The sequence below is a fragment of the Phaseolus vulgaris genome, chromosome 9 (assembly GCF_051622355.1).
Source record: "Phaseolus vulgaris cultivar YP4 chromosome 9, ASM5162235v1, whole genome shotgun sequence".
NCBI classification, from domain to species: domain Eukaryota; kingdom Viridiplantae; phylum Streptophyta; class Magnoliopsida; order Fabales; family Fabaceae; genus Phaseolus; species Phaseolus vulgaris.
In genome coordinates, this window is record NC_143506.1 from 24958085 (window position 1) to 24977957 (window position 19873).

Consider the following 19873-nt stretch of genomic DNA (forward strand, 5'->3'; position numbering starts at 1 on the left):
GAATAAAAGTGTTTATAAAACCTATTTTTGTCCTCTGAATTTTTTTTTGCCTAAAGTTTCATATTTTTAATCAGTTATTCATTTCAAATACTATTTTTAAATGTAATTCCAGTTTTATTTCAATTTAAATATCAATATTTATACAATTTTCTATTATAATCGTCTTTTTTTTACACAAATTTTTTTCTAATTCTATTCTTATTTAATATATCTTATATTATTAGTACAATAGAGTATTTTTAATTTAATATTAATGTACAATTTTATAGGTAAACTTACTCTTCCATTTTTTCACTATTTTCTTAATTCTTTATTTTAAAAGACAACAACAGGAAGAAAGAGAGATCATACCGTTAAAATTACAAAAAAAATATTCAAACTAAAGAAAAAAAAAGTTATTTAATCAATTTATATTTTTTTTTACATTTTTTTTTTTGTTTTATTTATTTATTTTCGACTAATCCAAAATTATTTTTTTATGTTAAATTTCCATTAACATAAACATTAAATAAAATAAAAAATGCATATCATTCAATATTTGGAGATGAGGATAGTTAATTTTATTAAATATATATATTAATTTGTTTAATCAACTTATCTAATGAATGAAATTGAATTTTTAATATATTGTTTCTGATTAACATGTCTTGTATTAGTCAGACATAAATCGTTAAACGATACTTTGATTTCGTTAGTATAGATAGAATTATGTCTAGATATGGATGTCTGGTATGTAATATACTTTGTGTACATATTTAATACAACACCATTTTTTAATAATGATGAAAATATTTACTATTATCTTTAATGGATTTGTTTTATACAATTAAATTTAGAAACAAATGTAATTGGCAAAAGAACTGCCATATTTAAGCAATACTAACAAGTATGAGGATTAATTAAAAATGTGTATGATTAATTAAGATTGATGATTAATTAATAAAAATAATTAAGAGAAGGTGTATTGTGTATGTAAGAAAGTAGAAACGGTTGTGGCACAGAGAGGTCATTGTCCCACACGCAAAAATTGAAGCGGATCCAAAGTTGAGCTATAACTATAAGAAATATCACTTATGGGTTTGCATGTGTCTTCAAATTTTGACCAAAATATTTCTCACTCACTCCTCACACCAATACCAGCAACAAACCCTCTCTTTTGGTTCCGCAATCAAGTAATGTTAACTGCTTCCGATTTCTCTTTCATTTTCCTGCTTTTCAATTCAATTTTATGCGTTTTACTTTTATCATCGCTGCTTTCGTTTCTACTCGCTGCTCTTAATTTGAACGAATGCCTTTGTTTTTGTTCGCGGTTCAGATTTAGCTGAATCTGAATATTTATTTACACAATACAATGCATAAATCATAGTACCCCTAAAATTTTTAAGATAGGGTCTGTTTGGTTCACAAACAAGAGCTTTTTCAGAGTGTTTTGTACTGTGGAAACTAGTGTTGGGAAATTGATGGCAAGTGCGTCGATTCAATATTCCACAATCTGTGTTCTGTTTGGGAAAATCTGTCAGGCAAACGAGTGTTGAAGGAGAAAATGAATTGTTGGGACAACTTGTCATGAACAGCGAATAAAACCAGTAACCACAACCATCCAATGTTAGAAGAATATTCAAAGATTCATTTCTCTTCGAATTAGAATAATGCGTTTGTTATCGACGGTGCTGTGTTTATCCCCTTATTTTTTGTAATATATTTTAAGAAGATAATGCTGCAAAATGTGTGTATTTTATCGTGTTCAAAGCTTGAAAAGCATTCAGCAAATTATAGCTAAAGAATGGGATTATGCCGCACACACTGGGAAAAGGGATTAGTTTCGGCCACATATAAGTTTTAGGAATATGTCGATTCTGTAGTCTACTTGAAAATCAACTTGCTTTTTAAGTCGCTTGTTTTTCATCCTGTTTTATTGACCAAAATGTATTCAAAATCCACCAGAAACTGGCAAAATTTATTGATTCTTTCTCTTCATTAATTGAGTTTCAACAGTAACCTTTACTTTTGTGTTCTGATTTCAGTTAATCGCTTTCAGAAGCACTTTTGAGTTAAAAGATATTTAAAAACTAAAAGCTTTATCAAATGACACTTTTTCAACTATTATTTGAACCAGTACCCGATTCGAATGTTTTCAGTATGCTTTTACATAAGTAAATATCTGTTGTTTTAGTTATTTTTGAAAATTTCACGATAATTCATTTTCTCACTTTTTAATTAAATATTATTCTTTAATATATCCCCAAATCAACTATTTCCTCATTTCAAGTCAAAGTAATGTATTTATAAAAAAAGTAATTTTGTTTTCATAAAATTATTTTGAAATAAGATATTTATTGTTGTTTTACAATACGCTGTAATAACCTTGAAACGGTGATAGCTATTTTAGTAATATCTTCAGGATTTACATAAAAAATTATTTGACTTATAAAACTGTTTTATATTACCAAATACATAACCATCAAATGGTGTAAGTTTTTAAATTAAACAAACCCAGCAAATAGAATCAAATCCATTGTTGCAATTCACGTTTTTTAATTCGAAAAGAGTGAACGACAACTGTACATTTACCTATATTTTGTTGGATATAACTATTATATCTTCTGATAACATGCACCTTTCAATGAATGGTGGGGAGTAATTGAATTTTCTAAAAATTATTTAAAACCTTATAAATACTCTCCATTTTGAAGGCAAACACACTACGAATCTATCACTGATTTGATTTGTGTCGATTTGGATCGCTACTAAGTGGTGGTGGTGCACACAATAGTGTTTGTACCTTCCTCTTTCTTTGGGCACGCGTGTTGTTTTTGATTGTAAACCCAACTTCATGATTGTTGGCATGAACAAAACAATACCACTATATCTTCAATTCTATCAGTAACACCCTCACAGTTTTGTTATATCCTATATTTTATTTTCTCTCTGGGTCCATAACACATGGTTGAATACTCTTCCAGAACCAACCCCAGCCACCATCATCAAGGTCTTGGCATGGAAGCTCACTCCATAGATGGTGTTTCTTCACAAACTGACTCCAAATTTTACGATGATGATGGCCATGTTAAACGAACAGGTACCCTTTTGATTTAATTTATTTAGACTTTGTTGATTGTGGTGATAATTTGTATATGAGATAATATTTTGATAGGTTGGTTATTATGATTATGTGATAGGCAACCTTTGGACTACAAGCTCCCACATAATAACAGCGGTGGTGGGTTCAGGAGTGCTGTCTTTGGCTTGGGCTATGGCTCAAATGGGTTGGGTTGTGGGGCCGGCAGTTATGATCTTCTTTAGTGTTGTTACTCTGTATACCACCGCTCTTCTAGCTGATTGTTATCGCAGTGGTGATCCTATTTCTGGGAAGAGAAATTACACGTTCATGGATGCAGTTCAAACTATTCTTGGTAACAACACAGTACATATTTATTATGAATAGTTGTATGGTTGTTATCATGCCTTTTTTTTTTCAAAATGTGTATATAAAAAAAGACAAATCATGTTGTACTTGCTACTCCCCTCTTTATTAAGCATTTGCGAACATATTCTTATAAAGATTTTTATTTTTCAATTTTTTAAAAAGTATAGAGAAAAATTTGTATGAATCACATGATTTTTTTACTTTACTGAGTAATGATATTTGAACACTATATATTATTGTTAGCACTTGTACTCATTTTTATTTATTTTTCTGCCATAATATTACTTTTATTTTACTCATATTTTCTCATTAAGTTTTGACTGAAAATTGGTTTCACCTATATTTGTTTTTTGCTAATTAGAACTCGTCCTTTCTGACTATACCAGCATGCATGATTGATTGCATTGTTGACTTGCTGTTTCAAAGACACACGTCTGTTCGTTGAATTTGTTGAAATGTTTTAGTGGAAGGAAGATTTTTCTATGTCAATTTCGTGATTGTCTCATCATATATTATACTACCTTTTTTTATTATTATATATATACAGACACAAGCATGAAACTAGAACAAACGCTTTCAAATCAAAAGACAACTTTGTGCTGCCATTATTGACTTGTAGTAGTTCAAATAATATTTGACTTTTGAAATTTGATTTATGAAAGATGACAAAAATAAGGTGACTTGTTATTGTGGACTTTGCAGGCAGGCATTATGATACCTTTTGTGGGGTAATTCAGTACTCAAATCTTTACGGCACCGCAGTAGGATACACAATTGCAGCTTCTATTAGCATGATGTGAGTCAGCACTTACATTATCTTCAAATCACAAATCGTAGAGAATTTAACAATGAACTTTATTTTCAAATCGTCTTGAAATTCAACTTTCAACAGATTTGACAAAATAAAAGGTAAATTTATAGACACTTTCAAGAAAAATTATATACAAATTGACCATTTTCTTCATGCTAACTAAAGCTATTCAGAGAATCTAGTGATTTTCATGTTGTCATCAATGTATTTGAAATATGAACGTTGAATTACAAATCACTTTAAATAAGAATTTTACAAATGTTTTCAATTAATTCTACTTTGGTTGAATATTTTAAATTAATTCTAGAAATGCTAAGTAACAGTTTATTGCGTTCCTAAACAATTTATTATATGTATTTAAAAAATTATAATTTATTAATAATCATACGTGTGTTTATTAATAAAGTATGGTTTTTATAAATAACTTAAAATTGAATAGAGTCAAATGCAAATGTCCATGAGTGTTTGTCTTTATTACAAAAGAGACTATTTCTGTAGATCACTTTCAATGGAATAGAGTCAAATGCATATATCTATATGAGTGTTTGCCTTTATTACAAAAAGACTATTTGTATAAATCACTTAAATTTTAATAGAGTGAAATGATATGCTTGTGTAAGACTTTATTACAAAAATACTATTTTCATAAATCATTTCAAGATTTACTAGTGCAAATAATGTCTTTTATATCTCTTAATACACTTTAGTTATTTTTATGAAAAGTAATATTGTTTCATTTTATAAATAAAGACATGAAACAGTGACATTTAATAAGATAATTAGGATTTCATAACCTTATTTTCTTATGGTCTCTTTTGATGTATGTTTATTAATACTACAAAATCAAATAATCTGGACAACATAAGCTTAATTGAAAAATATTAAATTTTTAAATATTTAATAAAACAATTTTTTAACAAAAATATTCAAACTTATGAGAGATTTAAATTAAGTCATTATTTATTTATTTGTATGTAAAAACATGTAAATAATAAAAATACAAAGTAATAAACATCTCACCACAATTAACGGCTAAATTTAACAATAATAATTTAATTAAAAAATATTTTTTTTTAAATATTTAATAAAAAATTTATTTAATAAAGGCTCAATTAAAACTTATTTAAGTTTTGCAATAAAGAGAGAATATCAAATAATGTTGCTAAGAGAAAATATATTTGAGTTATATAAAATTTATTATTGGAATGAAATTATTTGGATTGTGTAAAATTGTTTGTATAACAATTCTGAAGATACTTTAATATATATATATATATATATATATATATATATATGTACTAACTATTGTCATTAGTTTTTTTTAATAAATAATAGAACTTCTGTATTCTTTTTCTTTTTTCCTTTCTTTGAGACTGAGTAGTATTGGGATGAGTAACTCCTAACTATCAGGTTAACTTTTAAAAATAATGTAAATCCAAATATTTTAAATAAAACTGTTACTTTTTTCCATGCACAAATGTTAAGTATCTTTATACCGATATTTAGTATTTAAGTGTTATGTGTTTAACAGGGCGATAAAAAAATCCAACTGTTTCCATTCCTCGGGTAGAGACGGTCCATGCCAAATTTCGAGCAACCCATTCATGATCGGTTTTGGCATAATCCAAATTGTATTCTCTCAAATTCCAGATTTTCATAAAACATGGTGGCTCTCCATAGTTGCAGCAGTCATGTCCTTTGCCTATTCCATAATTGGCCTCTCTCTTGGAATTGCCAAAGTTGCAGGTTATATTACTACTATTTGTTTAATAGAAGCAGTGTTAAAAATAATGAAAAAGGTGAATTTATTCTTTTATTAATTTTATAAAGATAAATGTTAAATTTAAATATAAGATAACTAATGTAACATTATATTAATTTAGTTTTCTAACTGTATAAAGAAGGTAAAAAAATACATGTTTTAAAATTTTTGAAGGCTGGATTTTTCAGTTTAAAAGTACAAGAATCAAAGGTAAGTTTGGAAAAGAAAGGTAAGATCAAAAGCCTACTTTTCCAGAAAAAAAAAATGCTGATATTCTTGTTTAATTGGTTCTTGAACAGAAACGGGTTTCAAGGGCAGTCTCACAGGAATAAAGATTGGAGCTGTGACAGAGACCCAAAAAGTATGGGGAGTTTTCCAAGGTCTTGGTGACATAGCCTTTGCCTACTCATATTCTCAAATCCTCATTGAAATTCAGGTTCATCTTTTTTTCATCTTCCCCTGATTGAACAGTAAGGAGAAACAAAATAAATTTTATACGAAACTAATTAAATGTAATATTATTCTTGATTACACAGGACACTATAAAATCTCCACCATCTGAAGCAAAGACAATGAAAAAAGCCGCTAAGCTAAGTATTGGAGTAACCACAACATTTTATATGCTTTGTGGGTTCATGGGTTACGCTGCTTTTGGGGACACAGCACCTGGGAACCTGCTCACTGGATTTGGCTTTTACGACCCATACTGGCTTGTGGATATTGCTAATGCTGCTATCGTAATTCACCTTGTGGGAGCATACCAAGTGTATTCTCAGCCCCTATTTGCCTTTGTCGAGAAATGGGTTTCAAAAAGATGGCCCAACGTTGACAAAGAATACAAAGTTCCAATTCCTGGCTTTGCCCCTTACAATCTAAGCCCATTTAGATTAGTTTGGAGAACGGGGTTTGTTATCATAACCACTATTGTAGCAATGTTGATTCCATTCTTCAATGACATTTTGGGACTTCTTGGAGCACTGGGGTTTTGGCCTTTAAGTGTTTATTTCCCAGTGGAGATGAGTATCAAACAAAAGAAGATCCCAAAGTGGAGTCAGAGATGGATAGGTATGCAAATATTAAGCTTTGTCTGCCTCGTAGTATCAGTTGCAGCTGCTATTGGCTCAATTGCCAGCATCGTGGTTGATCTACAGAAATACAAACCTTTCCATGTAGATTATTAAACCCCATCCACCCCCTCTTTTCTAGTGCTACAAACTGTTGTAACCAGTGGTGCCTGTTTGTATATCTTCTATCTTATAACGAATGCTATTTTAATCTCATTCTTGCTTCACGTCTATAAAGCTAAAGTTCCAGACATTTTCAAATTCACTAAAGTTCCTCACATCTAAACATGATTAGACCTAACTCATACAAAAATTGTAAGAAACTCTCCTACTACAACTGACTATAAACATAAACCTCAAGCTTGAACCTTAGAAAGTCCTTGAAATCAAAACCATCACAAAATAAACAAGCTTGTGCTAGAAGGAGTGCATGGAACTTTCCCACATTTTGATGTCAGTCCACAACTGGAATTATATTATATTCAGGAAACTATATACTATATCACAAGTAATAAAATTCAAAAAATAACTGAACAGACTGCTCGTGAGATCTCCTCACTCGACCGAAATAATGAATTGAATTGACAAATGCCCACAAAAAGATTTTACAACAAAACATACAGCATAAGCATCGGTATAATGAACCCGACAACCCCCTGGAAATTACATCGATTACAAATTTACCTCCCCGTGTATCCTTTGGACCTCCTGATGCCAGACAGTAAATTGTTTTTTTTTTATCATCGATGCAAATAAGCAGTGGGAGAGGCAGCTGAAACGGGGGTGTGGTTACCTCTCAACAGAATGGCCAGAACAAAACTGCCTTGAAGTAGTTCAGGTCGTCGAGATTAGAAAAGCTCCTCTGAATTGAACTTATTCCATGCTTCCTAATAAATTGTCAAACTTTTCAGAAAAAAAATAAAGGCATAGTAGTAGTAGTATTTATTTTTATTTAGAACACACGCAATTATAAACCGAAAAAACAAGTACCCCTAACATGAGTCCAATTATTAATTATTAATAAGTGTACATCAGAAGCATCATGAGACTAAACATTACTACAAAGTTATCTATGTAGATGAAAATTCTACTATGTGCAAGCAATATTACCACCCATTGGCTGGACTAACAGGAACATCCAGCAATGCAATGGTAGACGCCTGTTGGTAAAGTGCACAAATGTAACGGAGCAATGGATTACTTTTTTTTTCCAAAACATTGATGCTTTATTGCAATCATTAAAACATTCCCTCTATTAATGGGTGAATTTCTTGAATATCCTCCCAATATTGAAGAGTATGTTAAAAAATGCGTAACATTTTTCTTTCCAAAAATTCTATTCAACTTCGAGTTGTCAATAATGATGTCATTAACAAGTATCATTGAAACAAAGTTCCCAGATAACTGTTGTACAACAAAATAAAAATTCCGTTATATCATATTTTTCTACTTGCTTAATTATATTTTTAGTGACTGAAATTTAAAATAAATATTGAAAACATCATTTTATATTCTACAAACAACCTCGTGAAATCTGCTTAGTCTCAGGAGAAAGACAGATTTAACATCGATGGTGATGTGAATCAACATCTGTCACGTGTACACTTCTGATTGCCACATCATTTCTATTAACATTTTGTGAAATTGTAAGGACTAAAATTAAAAAAACAGATTTACCTCAAATGTCTCGGACAAAAACATAATTAATGCTTTTATATTTTATAGGATTTGGCATTTCTAAGCAGACATGACAGAAAATGCCCTAAGATGCCTATATATAAAATAAATTAATTAATTCAATCATTATTTCAGAATACACGCCATCATATAGGACAAGATACAATGCTAATCTTTATTAACAGTAGCCTATATAAATGCATTTCATTTGACCAAAAAATGTTAAATGGAAACCCACATTTGGAAGTCACTTGAAATAAGAGTAGCCTAATCTTTATTTGCCATTGACAACCACTTCTCTCTTTATTAAGCATAGATGATTGTATGTATGAATAACATAAAAAGGCCTGAAATACCTTGAGTATATCAAAAACCTTCTCAGCAATACATTTCTGTTGTATAGTGGCACCCTTCTGTTGCACTTTATCAGGATGAATGCACAATGTAGCTTTCCTATAAACCTTTCTGACAGCTGCTGCTGTAATCAAATCAGTCAAAGAAACTGGCTGCCAACCGCATTCAGGCCACAGAACCTGATCATCATTCATAAAGAAAACAAGTTACCACAGCAAAACACAACTATAGAATAAAAATATTGATGCCTTAAAAAAATACAAATTAAAGGGACATTAGTCTGCTTAGATTTAGAAGTAGGAACTTTTCGGTGTTAAATTTGGAAACATTGCTTTTCATGTATTAGAACATCATTAGACTGGTGCAAAATCAACCACTTTCGTTAAAATATGTCTAATATTAGTAAAGATCTGATTGGAAATGCTAATATGGATAGTATTAAACAAGGAAATTGAAATACTGGGTTATCCTGTAATGAGCAGTACTTAAGAAACCAATAAAATCAGTTTCGAAATATAGAATTGGTGCATGCTTGGTTCAACTTATCTTGAAGAACCAATTGCTTATTATTGCCAACTTATAAAGAAATTTTCTTAAAAATATTTTCTGAGAATAATCTGTTACCAAAAACCCACCACACTTCAAACCCTAAGAGGTATATTGAATCAGATGAGACCCAGCATGCCATATCTTAAAAGTTGTGCTCATGCCTTAATATAATAAATAAAGAAGTGATAGCATAAACTACCAAACTTCTAGATGTTCATACAGATAAGAAACACAGAAATTCAGAGATTTTTCCAAGGTGCGTGTAGAAAGTATATACATATTGTAAGGTGGAAAGCAAAGCACGCAAGTTCCCCTCTTTTCCCGCAGCCCAGCGCTTAATTTCAAAATCCAATGTTTCAGCAACCCTCTGAAATCAATGTAGAGATAAGATTAGATAATAAATATAAAAACACATCACTATAAAAACTCTGCAAAATTAACAAAGATGTCAAATCCAACTAACCACTGTCACCTACATAAAAAGATCTGTTTCACTGTGTGTTAAATTATATAAAGAAGAGAAAAAGTGAAGATATCCCATCTCAATTCTCCAATTGATAAAACAAGTTTTGGATGGAAAAGAAGAGGCATCGGTTTATGGTAATTTTTAAAGGGAAAAAAGACCAAACAAGCTTTAACGTAAACTAGAAACAGACAAACAAGGTAACACTTTAATAAGAAATCAAAAAGTTGGATAATCAATTGACCCTTGTATTGTGCATCACTGATATAAAGAGGTCAACAAGGATGAAGGGATATATATTGTGCATGAGCTGTGAGTGCAATGCAAGTGCTTCTCAAAGGAAAACACAAAAGAAACTGTTTACATCTTTCTCAGCTTGTTCTCTTTGAGTCTGTATGTCCCGTTGATTCTTCTCAGCCAATGCTTTAGTCTGGCGTAAAATGGTAATGATCAGTGCAACAAGACAATTAAAAATATTTCTCAGGAACGTACATGCTTCCCTATAAATTCAATGTCAAGTTGATTTGAAAATAGTACATTGTTCACCTATTCTTTCACATAAATTAAAAAGAAATCAATGAAAATACTGTAAGACATACCGCACGCTCCTGAGCCCTCTGCTGGCGTTCCAACCTGGCTTTTCGTCTTTCTTCACTTTCCCCTTCAACTTCCTGAAACGCTCCAGATGATGATGGAGCAGCTTCAAACCATAGAAAAAAGGGACAAAAAGAGCTTCTGTAAGTAGAGACCCAAAAATTCCAATGAATTTTGAATATATATTCACACATAAACCAACCTCCAAAAATTGAGGAAAGATCATCAACAATATTAGTGGATGACGAGGCTTTCTTCATGCTTGAAGACACACCTGGAGATTTCCAGGTTGCATCTGACTGAAATTGGGCATCAAATACAGGGTCCTGAAAGCAAAGATTAGTTAGAAAAATAAAATAGTACTATGCTAGGATTAACATGATGCATGTCAGTCCACTGTGTTTTTTTAAATTTACAAGGTGAAATTTTTTTAATCATTTTTTTATAGTTCTTTATTTAAAATGGAAAGGAAAAGAACAAAAAATAACAAACCAATCAGCAAAACATCCAACTTTGAGCTTAAATTTTCTATGATAGAAAAAGACAATATCAAAGCCAGGAGATGGCCACTACATATTAGTATAAAAGATGTTAACATAAATAGGTACTCACTGAAACGCTGGACCTAGGAGGCCTGGGAGCACTGTTAGCTCGTGCACCTGTGCTGAAGAATGATTCAAAATCATTGTCATTTTGTTGTTGGTTCATCCTCACAGCAGCAGCTCTTTCTCGAGCCTGTACAGCAGCTCTTTCTCGAGCCTCTGCAGCAGCCCTTTCGACAGCAGCACGTTCTTGTTTACCTCTTGCAGCTGCAGCTCTCTCCCGCACTTCCCTCTCTTTTGCCTCTGCAGCAGCCCTTTCCTTTGCTTCAGCAGCAGCCCTTTCCTTTGCCTCAGCAGCAGCCCTTTCACGTGCTTCAGCTTGCACCCTCTGAACTGCAGCCCTTCCAGCACGCTTTCTAGCTTCTGCATTAGCTTTCTCAACAGCAGCCCTCTCAGCCCTTTGGCGAGCTTCAATAGCTGCTCTTTCACGCGCTTCTCTAGTAGCTCTTTCTACAGCCTGTCTAGCCATTTCTCTTTCTCTCTCAAGTCTTTGTTGCTCTCTTTCTTTCTCTTCCTTTTCCTTCTCACGTCTTCTTTGCTCACTTTCCTCTCTCTCCTTTTGCTGCTGTTCATGATATAACCTTTCCTGTTTTCCTCCATCCTCCGACACAGCTCTGCCATCCTTTTCCAATTGCACAGATTCCTTGCTTTTAACGGCTTTTGTATTTTCCCTCTCCCTAACTTCCTTTGCGTGCCTAAATTTAGCTTCAGCTTTATCCATAGCCACTTTCATAGCTGCAGCAGCTGAGTTCATCTCTAATTCTTTATCAGCAAGACCATTTCCATGTTCATTGTCATTATCAAGATTCCTGCCCATGGCAAAATCTTCAAGTTCATCAAACTGAGATGCAGAAGATAATTTGGCTGCAGCAGGAGCAGATTTAGGACCCTGAGAAAATTGAGTGGAACTTGGAAAAGAAGAAAATTCACTATCCTTCTTTCTGACATTGGAAGAAGCAGAAGAACCTGCTCCCGACTTGGGAATATGTACTGGTCGAGGAGGAGGAGGTCTTGAAGGTGGTGGAGCAGAAGTTGGCTGAGTGAAAAGAGGAATCTCTGATACTGTCAGCCATATATCATCATTTGATTCAAACTTCTCTTCATATTTTGGAGACATATCTGCCTGGGTATTAGCCTGTTTAAAACCATCATTATCATGTGAAGGGGACATAGACCTTTGGCCAAATGGTTTGTAAGAATTGGATGAATATGAAGGCATGTCAAATGCAGCTGGATGAAATTCCTGATCATGATCAACAGGAATCTTGTTTTGTGTTTGTCTCTCAGGACTCCTCCCAGATGATTCGCCATTTGATTCTTTATTGGTGGTTGTATTTGGGAAGATGCTACCCTTCATGCTATTTCTCTCTGCTGAGAATGCAGGCACAGAATTTCCGAGTCCACCAAAGCTATCAATATCATCATATACTTCACCATTAGAATTTGACACGCTCTCATTTTTTGTGCTTCTAGAACTACTAAATTTACTAATTTCTTCCAATGGGTCTGTAAAGTATTTTGAGGATGAATCCACTGAGGCTGAAGTTGGTTCAAACACTTTGAAAGGGTCATCTGTTTCACCGGAAGCTGTTTTAGAAGAATTGATAGTAGGTTGTGATGACAAATCAATATTAGGAACGCTCCTGTGAATAAAACAATATGCAAAAACGATTACAATGCATCAAGAATATGCGAAGATACGGGATGGTATTGTCCCTTCTATTATTCTCATCCACTTCACTTCTATTTCTCCAAATGAGATGCTAAGCAAGCAACAACAAATTCATAAGATCTATCCTCACTCTTCATTAGACCTGATCCCATCATGAACCCAGATAAAATGAAGGATCAACTTCCAAGATAAAAATGCACAGCAAAGTACCAGATATCTAAATTTAGTACTGAAATGGTCATCCTTGAGAAATAAAAAGAAAACTGAGTCTTTTAGGATAGAGGGGATGTGGCAGTTACTTAGGACAGTTAGGATTGTCAGAATACCTCGTGTTTTAAGTTTAAATATTTGGCTTCAATATTATAAAATGATGGAGAACGTAATGAAGATGTCACAGATAAGAAACAGACAAAGATGGTTAAAATGGAAAAAGTTATTGAGGATTAACTATGATTGCAAAGAACCAACCAAGCTCAATAGTCTTGTTATACTGCCATATGTCTGGCTATCTATACTCTAATATTGAATAGCGGGATTAGCAAAATTGAAAATGTTAAAAAATGGATGTGAAGTCACACAATAAAAAGGACAGGAAGTGAAATAATTGTTTACGAGTAATTAGGAGACAATGGTTATACTGATTAGAAAGAATAACAAAATCATTTGAGGTGGTTTGGAGTATTTTTGTTCTCAGATTCTATTTAATCCTTTCAGTCAATAAAATCAGTCTCAGGTTTCCTTCTGATGTCCTAACAGAACTTAATCCTCCCAGAGTGTAAGGGTTCTAATAGAGATTTGTTATGGGGTGCCTAAGTCCCACCATCTAGTATGGATGCTCAGTGAAGTATTTAAGTATTTGGTTCTCCCACCTTAATACCTAACTTTTGAGGGTAGGTTCCCTCAGTGTTTGGATGCTTAGCAGGTTCTTAAACTTTTGCAGTAATTTGAGTAAACGATTTTATTGAAATCAGTCATGCTCTATTGTATGAAAATCTTCTGCACAACCCAAGGATACCTAACTATAATACCCAATTTGAAAATGTCACAAAAATAAACCACAGAATAAAATAAGTTTATTGGTGCATCTCCTACCTTTTCCAAACTAATTTTTTGAGCTTCATTCAAGTGTCTACATTAATGAATAAAATCAGCAAGTATAACTAACTACACCTTACCTTTCAACTATGTCATGCACACTTAAATGTCAACTTCATAGATTATCGCAAAATGTTGACACCGTTCAAACAATAACCTCAGTCTAATAGAAGAAAAATACACAATCAGCAAAAAACAACCCCTTCCCCTCCAAATCAGTCCTGTAATCTAGGCATACTTCAGAATATCTACTTCAAGCTCCAACAATCAAGATCAATTTCAGGCAGTCAAAAATAATTGATAGCAGTATACGTTAAGTAGGCTTGTGAACTACGAATTTAAGTTCATTTGCAATAATGACTAGCAGGCAAAAAAAAAATTCTGACATATTCAGAATATCATGGGCAGTGAACGTTTATACTCAAGGGTGTGATCTGTAAGTTATGGAATAATTCTAAACGACGGACCAAAACACGTGCATAAACAATTCAAAATTCATACCCAATGGTTTGTCTTCACTACACAAGTTAATTTAAACAAAATCCTCAGACCATTAATATTGTTGTAAAATGACTTAATTCACTAATGGAGCTAGCTAAGAACCTATATTTTGCACACAAAAAACTTTTTAAACCCCTCTGCATGTTACATTCAACTACACAAGGTAGAAGAACTTGAATTGAATTAAAACTCCCTCCCGATAGTTTTCCTGGTATTATATTTCAGTGGTCCATAATTATATAGTTGACAAAAACTTTTTTCTCTCCTCAATTATATTACCGACACAATCTCAGTTCTTCACGCCCTTTCAGCACACAAATAGATTGTTCCAAAGATCAATAAATAAACCTCAATTCTTACTACACAACATTCTGGCTCACATTAAATAAATTCTGTAACAACCACGTAACATACCAATCAGTGGAAGCCTTGCTGCTCCCGAATCCAGGGATCAAGTCATCAAAATCCGCGCCACCTCTCTCTCCCTTCTCCGAAGGCTTCGATTCACCTAACCCGACGAGAATATCATCGAACGCGGCCGAAGCGAAAACGTTGCCGGAGGAGAACTTGGAGGAGCTCTTGAGGCCTGGAACGCCGTCAAAAATGTCGTCGTCGTCATACATCGGTTTGTCGTACACCGGTTTGTCATGCGCCGGCAGGTTAACGGACTTGGAGCGGAAATCGGCGGAGGCGCGAAACACGGAGTCGAAGTCGTAAGACGCGTCCGGCTTGCCACCGCCTCCGAAGAGATCGTCGAAGGAAGCGGCGTTGACGGAGTCGCCGCCGGCCACGGAATTGGAAGTGCGAGCGGATCGGGAACCTAAATCGAAGTTGAGAGAGGATGAATTGTTGGAAGAAGCTTTAGATGCTGCCATTGGCGCCGATTTTCCTTGGGGTTTGAACCCGAAATCGGTGGTTAAGAGACCATCGAAATCGTTCATCTCGAGAGTGGGAGAGAGAGATAAAGAGATATATATCTGGTGTCCGATGGTATCCTCCGCGTAAAGGTGAATCCGCGGGAGAATACGGTGAAGAGAGAACGTCACAGAGGATACAAAGAATGATACAAACTAACCTGCGTTTTACTTTAACGCTCTTTTTTCAAAATTATTTTGTATTTATATATTTTCCTTTCTTCTTCTGCTTCTTGTTGGTTAGTACTGGTTTAGTTAGGTCTTCTTGTTGTTGATTTGTCTCTTCACTTCTTCTGCTTTTCCCACTTCGTGTTAAAGAATTTGCATCAGAGGATTCTCAAATTCTGTTTCCTGCTATTTTGGGATCGAATCATGCTATGTTGCGGGTTTTTGTTTCTCCTGTTTGTCACTGGGAAAATAAGCATGACACGTTCTTCGGATTTCAAATTTTATATTATTTCTGTCAATTTTTTTAAAATTGAACTCTTCTACATTGATTTTAGCATGACAAATTGGTGGTAGGGCTTGATAAAAAAAAATGGAAGGGAGAAAAATATGTCTTGTTATGTGTGTTTTTTATCTTTATCCTTTTAGCAGAAAAAAAAATGTACTCATTTTTATTATTTACTCTGTTTTCCGTTTCAAAATGTATTATTACAAACTGGTGTATAACATATTTGTTTCTTCTCGGCGTATTTTCCAAATAGGTGAAGTTTTACATAAATTTATTGAAATAGATAAATCCTAAACTTGTAAATGGGTGACCCATGTTGGAGGAGACAATTTCAAAATGAAAAAATTGTGCTCTCAAACACAATTTTAATTTTGATTTGTTTTTTAACATTGAAGTTGTGTTATGAGACATATTTTCTGTATAAAAAAAAATTAAGAAGTTATACTTAGATACACAATTTTATTTTATTTTAATTTTATTATGTTATTTTAATTTTATTATGTTGATGTTAGGTAGAATAACTATATGTATGTTAAATTTATAGGTATACCCTTTGTTTGTCTTTTATGTACATAACAATATTCTACTTATCTTTTTTTCAATTCTTTTATTTATTTCTTTTTCTTCATTTTTTTTCCTTATCTTACATGGTATTAAGTCCGGTCAATTACTATTAATTGAGAAAAAAAATTCACCACATTCATTTTTTTTTCCTTATCTTTTCTATATTGTAATGTCACTCAAATTCGACAATGACAATTTCTTAATCTAGAAACAAGTTCTTGTTACTTTATGTGGTATGAATCTTCTTTACTTTTTTTATGGTTCTTACATTCTTTCACGCCTCGTCTCTACCAAAGATGGATCATCATCTTCTCTCAATCCCAGTTTTCTTGTTTGGTTCCTGGCTTCAATGTCTCAAGTTATCCCCACCAAAATGGTTGATCTCAATTAATCTCATCAAGTTTATAGCAAATTGCAAATTCATTATGCAACACAATCACGTGTTGAGGTCAAGAAGCTCTAACAACTTCTACGTATTCCAAAGCATGATCAATCAATTTCCACTTTTCTTATTCATATGAGTTGATTTAACAAATGCGCACATTGAGTTTTTGGTTTTTCTTGTATTAGAATTTTGATTATAGAATATGGTGAAGACTCAGTGAGGATCGCCACTAGACATGAACTTAACCAAGTGGTTAAGTAAGTGTGAAGGTTTTCTTCAAATAGCAAAAAGAAAAGACACACACAAAGAATAATTGGACACGAAATTAGACATTCAAAATGAGAGAGATGATGAAAATTGAAAGAGAATTAAAAAAAAAAGATAAGAGAATGGAAAGCTTATACGGTTGTAGCATTCATGGAGATGGAGTGATGGAAGGATTCACGCCACTTGGGGGATGATGAGAATCAAATAAAGGAGGCTTTTATTAATGAAGGAAGAGGTCATTCACCTTCACATTTGAAGTTCTTCCTTCTAGTCTTCTCATAATTAAAAGAAGACATAAAATAAAGAGAGGATTAAGCCTAAAGCCAAAGAAGTCTACAAGCTTTCAAGAATAGACTTCATTTAAATATCTCTCTTTATAGTTTCTTTTATAAATTTGTAAATAATATAGAATGTTTAAATACATAGTTTTTAGGAAAGGTGCTTGGAGGGAAACCTTAGATACCTCTTTTGTAAAAGCATCTTTAGGGATTAGTTTAGAATTTTCTAGAAGAATACTCTTCATGCTTCATTTAGGCGCTATTAGTAAGTAGCATATGAAGAGTCTTTTGGTTAGCTTATGTTGTAAGCTTCATGACCAGCCCTTGCTCCTATATAAGGAGGGCTTAGGTCCTTCACAATTCATATTGGAAATTTGTATTAATGAAACTCTACTCAATTTGAGAGAGAATTGGAGAGCTTTGTGCCTTCCTCACTTAGTCTTATCTTGAGAGTTCTTGGTTACCTCAAGTGGCGGCATAGCACACTCATCTTGGAGTCTTCATCCTCTAAGTGGCGTGATCATCCAACCAATCCCTCCATCTTCATGAGCTTTCTCTTCTCCTTCCTTCCTTCTCCTTTTATGTTCATGTCTTAGCTTGTGTTCTTTGCATTTTTTCAGTTCGGTATTCTAGTTTCCTTTGTTGTTTTGCTTCGATTGACAATACATGGATCTTCCATGTGAGTTTGGGTTTTGGTACTAGTCTTTGTGAGTTCTTGAACATAGAACCTTGATCCAATTCTATCAAAAAGTGCCTATCTCATATCCAACTCAAGTTGATTCCTAAGAATGTCAAGAATCATTCATATTGTGCTATTGGAATCATATCAGGGGAGGAGAGCTCTAAGATGAGGGAGGAAGAATGTCGCCACTTGAAGCATTCTCTGCTAAGATAAGACTCAAAAGAAAAATAGCTACTCAAAGATTCACTCCAAGAGAGTTTCTTTATTCAAATTTAAAACGTTTGGTTGTGCTTATTATCCGTTTATTCGCCCTTACAATAAACACAAGATTGATTTCAAGTCATCATGTTGTATTTTTCTTGGCTATAGTCGATACAACAGGGGTTATATTTGTATTTTTTCTATTGGTAAGGTCTATATATCTCGCCATATTATTTTTTATGAAGAATTATTTCCATATAATCTTCCTGAAAGTCTGTTACATCTACATAGGATAATTAGTGTCTCTGAAACATCAAATAATCTTTAACTATTCTTACCACACCTCACTCATCTTCTCCTACATATAGTCATAATAATGATTCTAACGCTTCTTCAACTAACAATAATACTCTTTCTTTGACCAATACTTCCACATCTTCTTCTAGTGCGTCCACTGATAATAATATTGTTAATAACGAGGTCAAAAGCACGTATTTTTAAACCAAAACTTTTACATGCTCAAACTTCTTTACATTCACTTGTCCCTACCACAGTGAAAGAAGTTTTATCCTCTCCACGTTGGGTTCAAGCCATGAGTGACGAATATGTTGTTTTTCTCAACAAACACATTTGGTCTCTCACACCCCTCCCCCCAGGTGTCAAAGTTGTTCGTTGCAAATAGTTGTTCAAAAAGAAATACAATGCATATGACTCTTTTCAAAGACACAAAGCACGACTTGTTGCAAAGGGATTCATTTAGACAAAAGGTTATGACTACAATGAAACATACAATCTCGTTGTGAAGCCATCCACCATTTGAGTTGTCTTATCCCATGTTGTCTTTGTTTCCTGATCCAGTCACCAAATTGACGTGGATAATGCTTCTCTAAATGGAGATCCTCAAGAGGATGTTTATATGACTCAACCATCAGACTTCGATTCCACCTTTCCTCACGTTATTTGCAAGCTTCATAGAGTTATTTATGGCTTAAAACAAGCCCCAAGATCCTGGTTACAAAAGCTAAGTTCTACTATTCATATTTTCGGTTTTCTTTCCACCAAGAGTGACAATTCTTTGTTTGTTCAATTCATGTCATCTTACACTATATTTGTCTTAATATATGTTGATGATATCATATCACAGGCTCCTCTGTCCATGAGGTTTAAAATATTATCTCAAAACTTAGATCGTGTTTTGCTCTCAAAGACCTGAGCCCTCTATTACTTTCTAAGTGTTGATGTTACTCGTCTCAATGATGGTATTCTTCTTCTATCCTAGACTAAATACATCAACGACCTCTTGCATGGCACTGATATGCAAGTTGATAAACCTTTGCCCACACACATGTTGTCCAATCTTCGCTTACAGAAAGATGCCCCCCCCCCCCCCCCCCCCCGCCATGCATGATCCAACTTTATATCGCTCGATCATTGAAACTCTTCAATACATTCTCATAACACGACCTGAGTTGTCTTATGCTGTGAACAAAGTGTGGCAATTCATGCACAACCCGCGAGAGCATCATTGAAAAGTGGTTAAACGCATACTTCATTGCC

General features: G+C 33.5%; 2 protein-coding genes across 3 annotated transcripts; one reads left to right on the forward strand and one right to left on the reverse strand.

Annotated features, from left to right (window-relative positions):
• The first annotated feature begins 988 nt into the window (after positions 1-988).
• LOC137822824 (amino acid permease 3) lies at positions 989-7280 on the forward strand. Of its 2 annotated transcripts, none has more exons than XM_068627825.2 (7): positions 989-1172; positions 2964-3079; positions 3180-3413; positions 4130-4223; positions 5770-5984; positions 6300-6436; positions 6537-7280. In XM_068627825.2, the coding sequence occupies exons 1-7, from the start codon at positions 1084-1086 to the stop codon at positions 7179-7181; spliced, it is 1530 nt and encodes a 509-aa protein (XP_068483926.1). In that variant the 5' UTR covers positions 989-1083; the 3' UTR covers positions 7182-7280. The 2 variants fall into 2 exon arrangements, with proteins under 2 accessions (XP_068483926.1, XP_068483927.1); XM_068627826.1 differs by lacking the exon at positions 989-1172 and adding an exon at positions 2616-2774.
• Positions 7281-7491: 211 nt separating this feature from the next.
• On the reverse strand, positions 7492-15950 carry LOC137822823 (auxilin-related protein 2). The gene is made up of 8 exons (XM_068627824.2): positions 14986-15950; positions 11314-12946; positions 10904-11027; positions 10707-10807; positions 10472-10537; positions 9922-10011; positions 9098-9274; positions 7492-7951 (listed from the first exon to the last, which is right to left on the reverse strand). The coding sequence occupies exons 1-8, from the start codon at positions 15510-15512 to the stop codon at positions 7913-7915; spliced, it is 2757 nt and encodes a 918-aa protein (XP_068483925.2). The 5' UTR covers positions 15513-15950; the 3' UTR covers positions 7492-7912.
• Positions 15951-19873: the final 3923 nt, after the last annotated feature.

Coding starts and splice junctions, on each gene's coding strand:
- LOC137822824 (XM_068627825.2), top strand. CDS start 1,084: ATGTGTCTTCAAATTTTGACCAAAATATTTCTCACTCACTCCTCACAC. Junction 3,080..3,179: donor TGGCCATGTTAAACGAACAG/GTACCCTTTTGA, acceptor ATTATGTGATAG/GCAACCTTTGGACTACAAGC. Junction 3,414..4,129: donor TGCAGTTCAAACTATTCTTG/GTAACAACACAG, acceptor TGGACTTTGCAG/GCAGGCATTATGATACCTTT.
- LOC137822823 (XM_068627824.2), bottom strand. CDS start 15,512: ATGAACGATTTCGATGGTCTCTTAACCACCGATTTCGGGTTCAAACCC. Junction 10,808..10,903: donor TCTTTCCTCAATTTTTGGAG/GTTGGTTTATGT, acceptor TATGGTTTGAAG/CTGCTCCATCATCATCTGGA. Junction 7,952..9,097: donor AGGTTTTTGATATACTCAAG/GTATTTCAGGCC, acceptor ACAATTTATTAG/GAAGCATGGAATAAGTTCAA.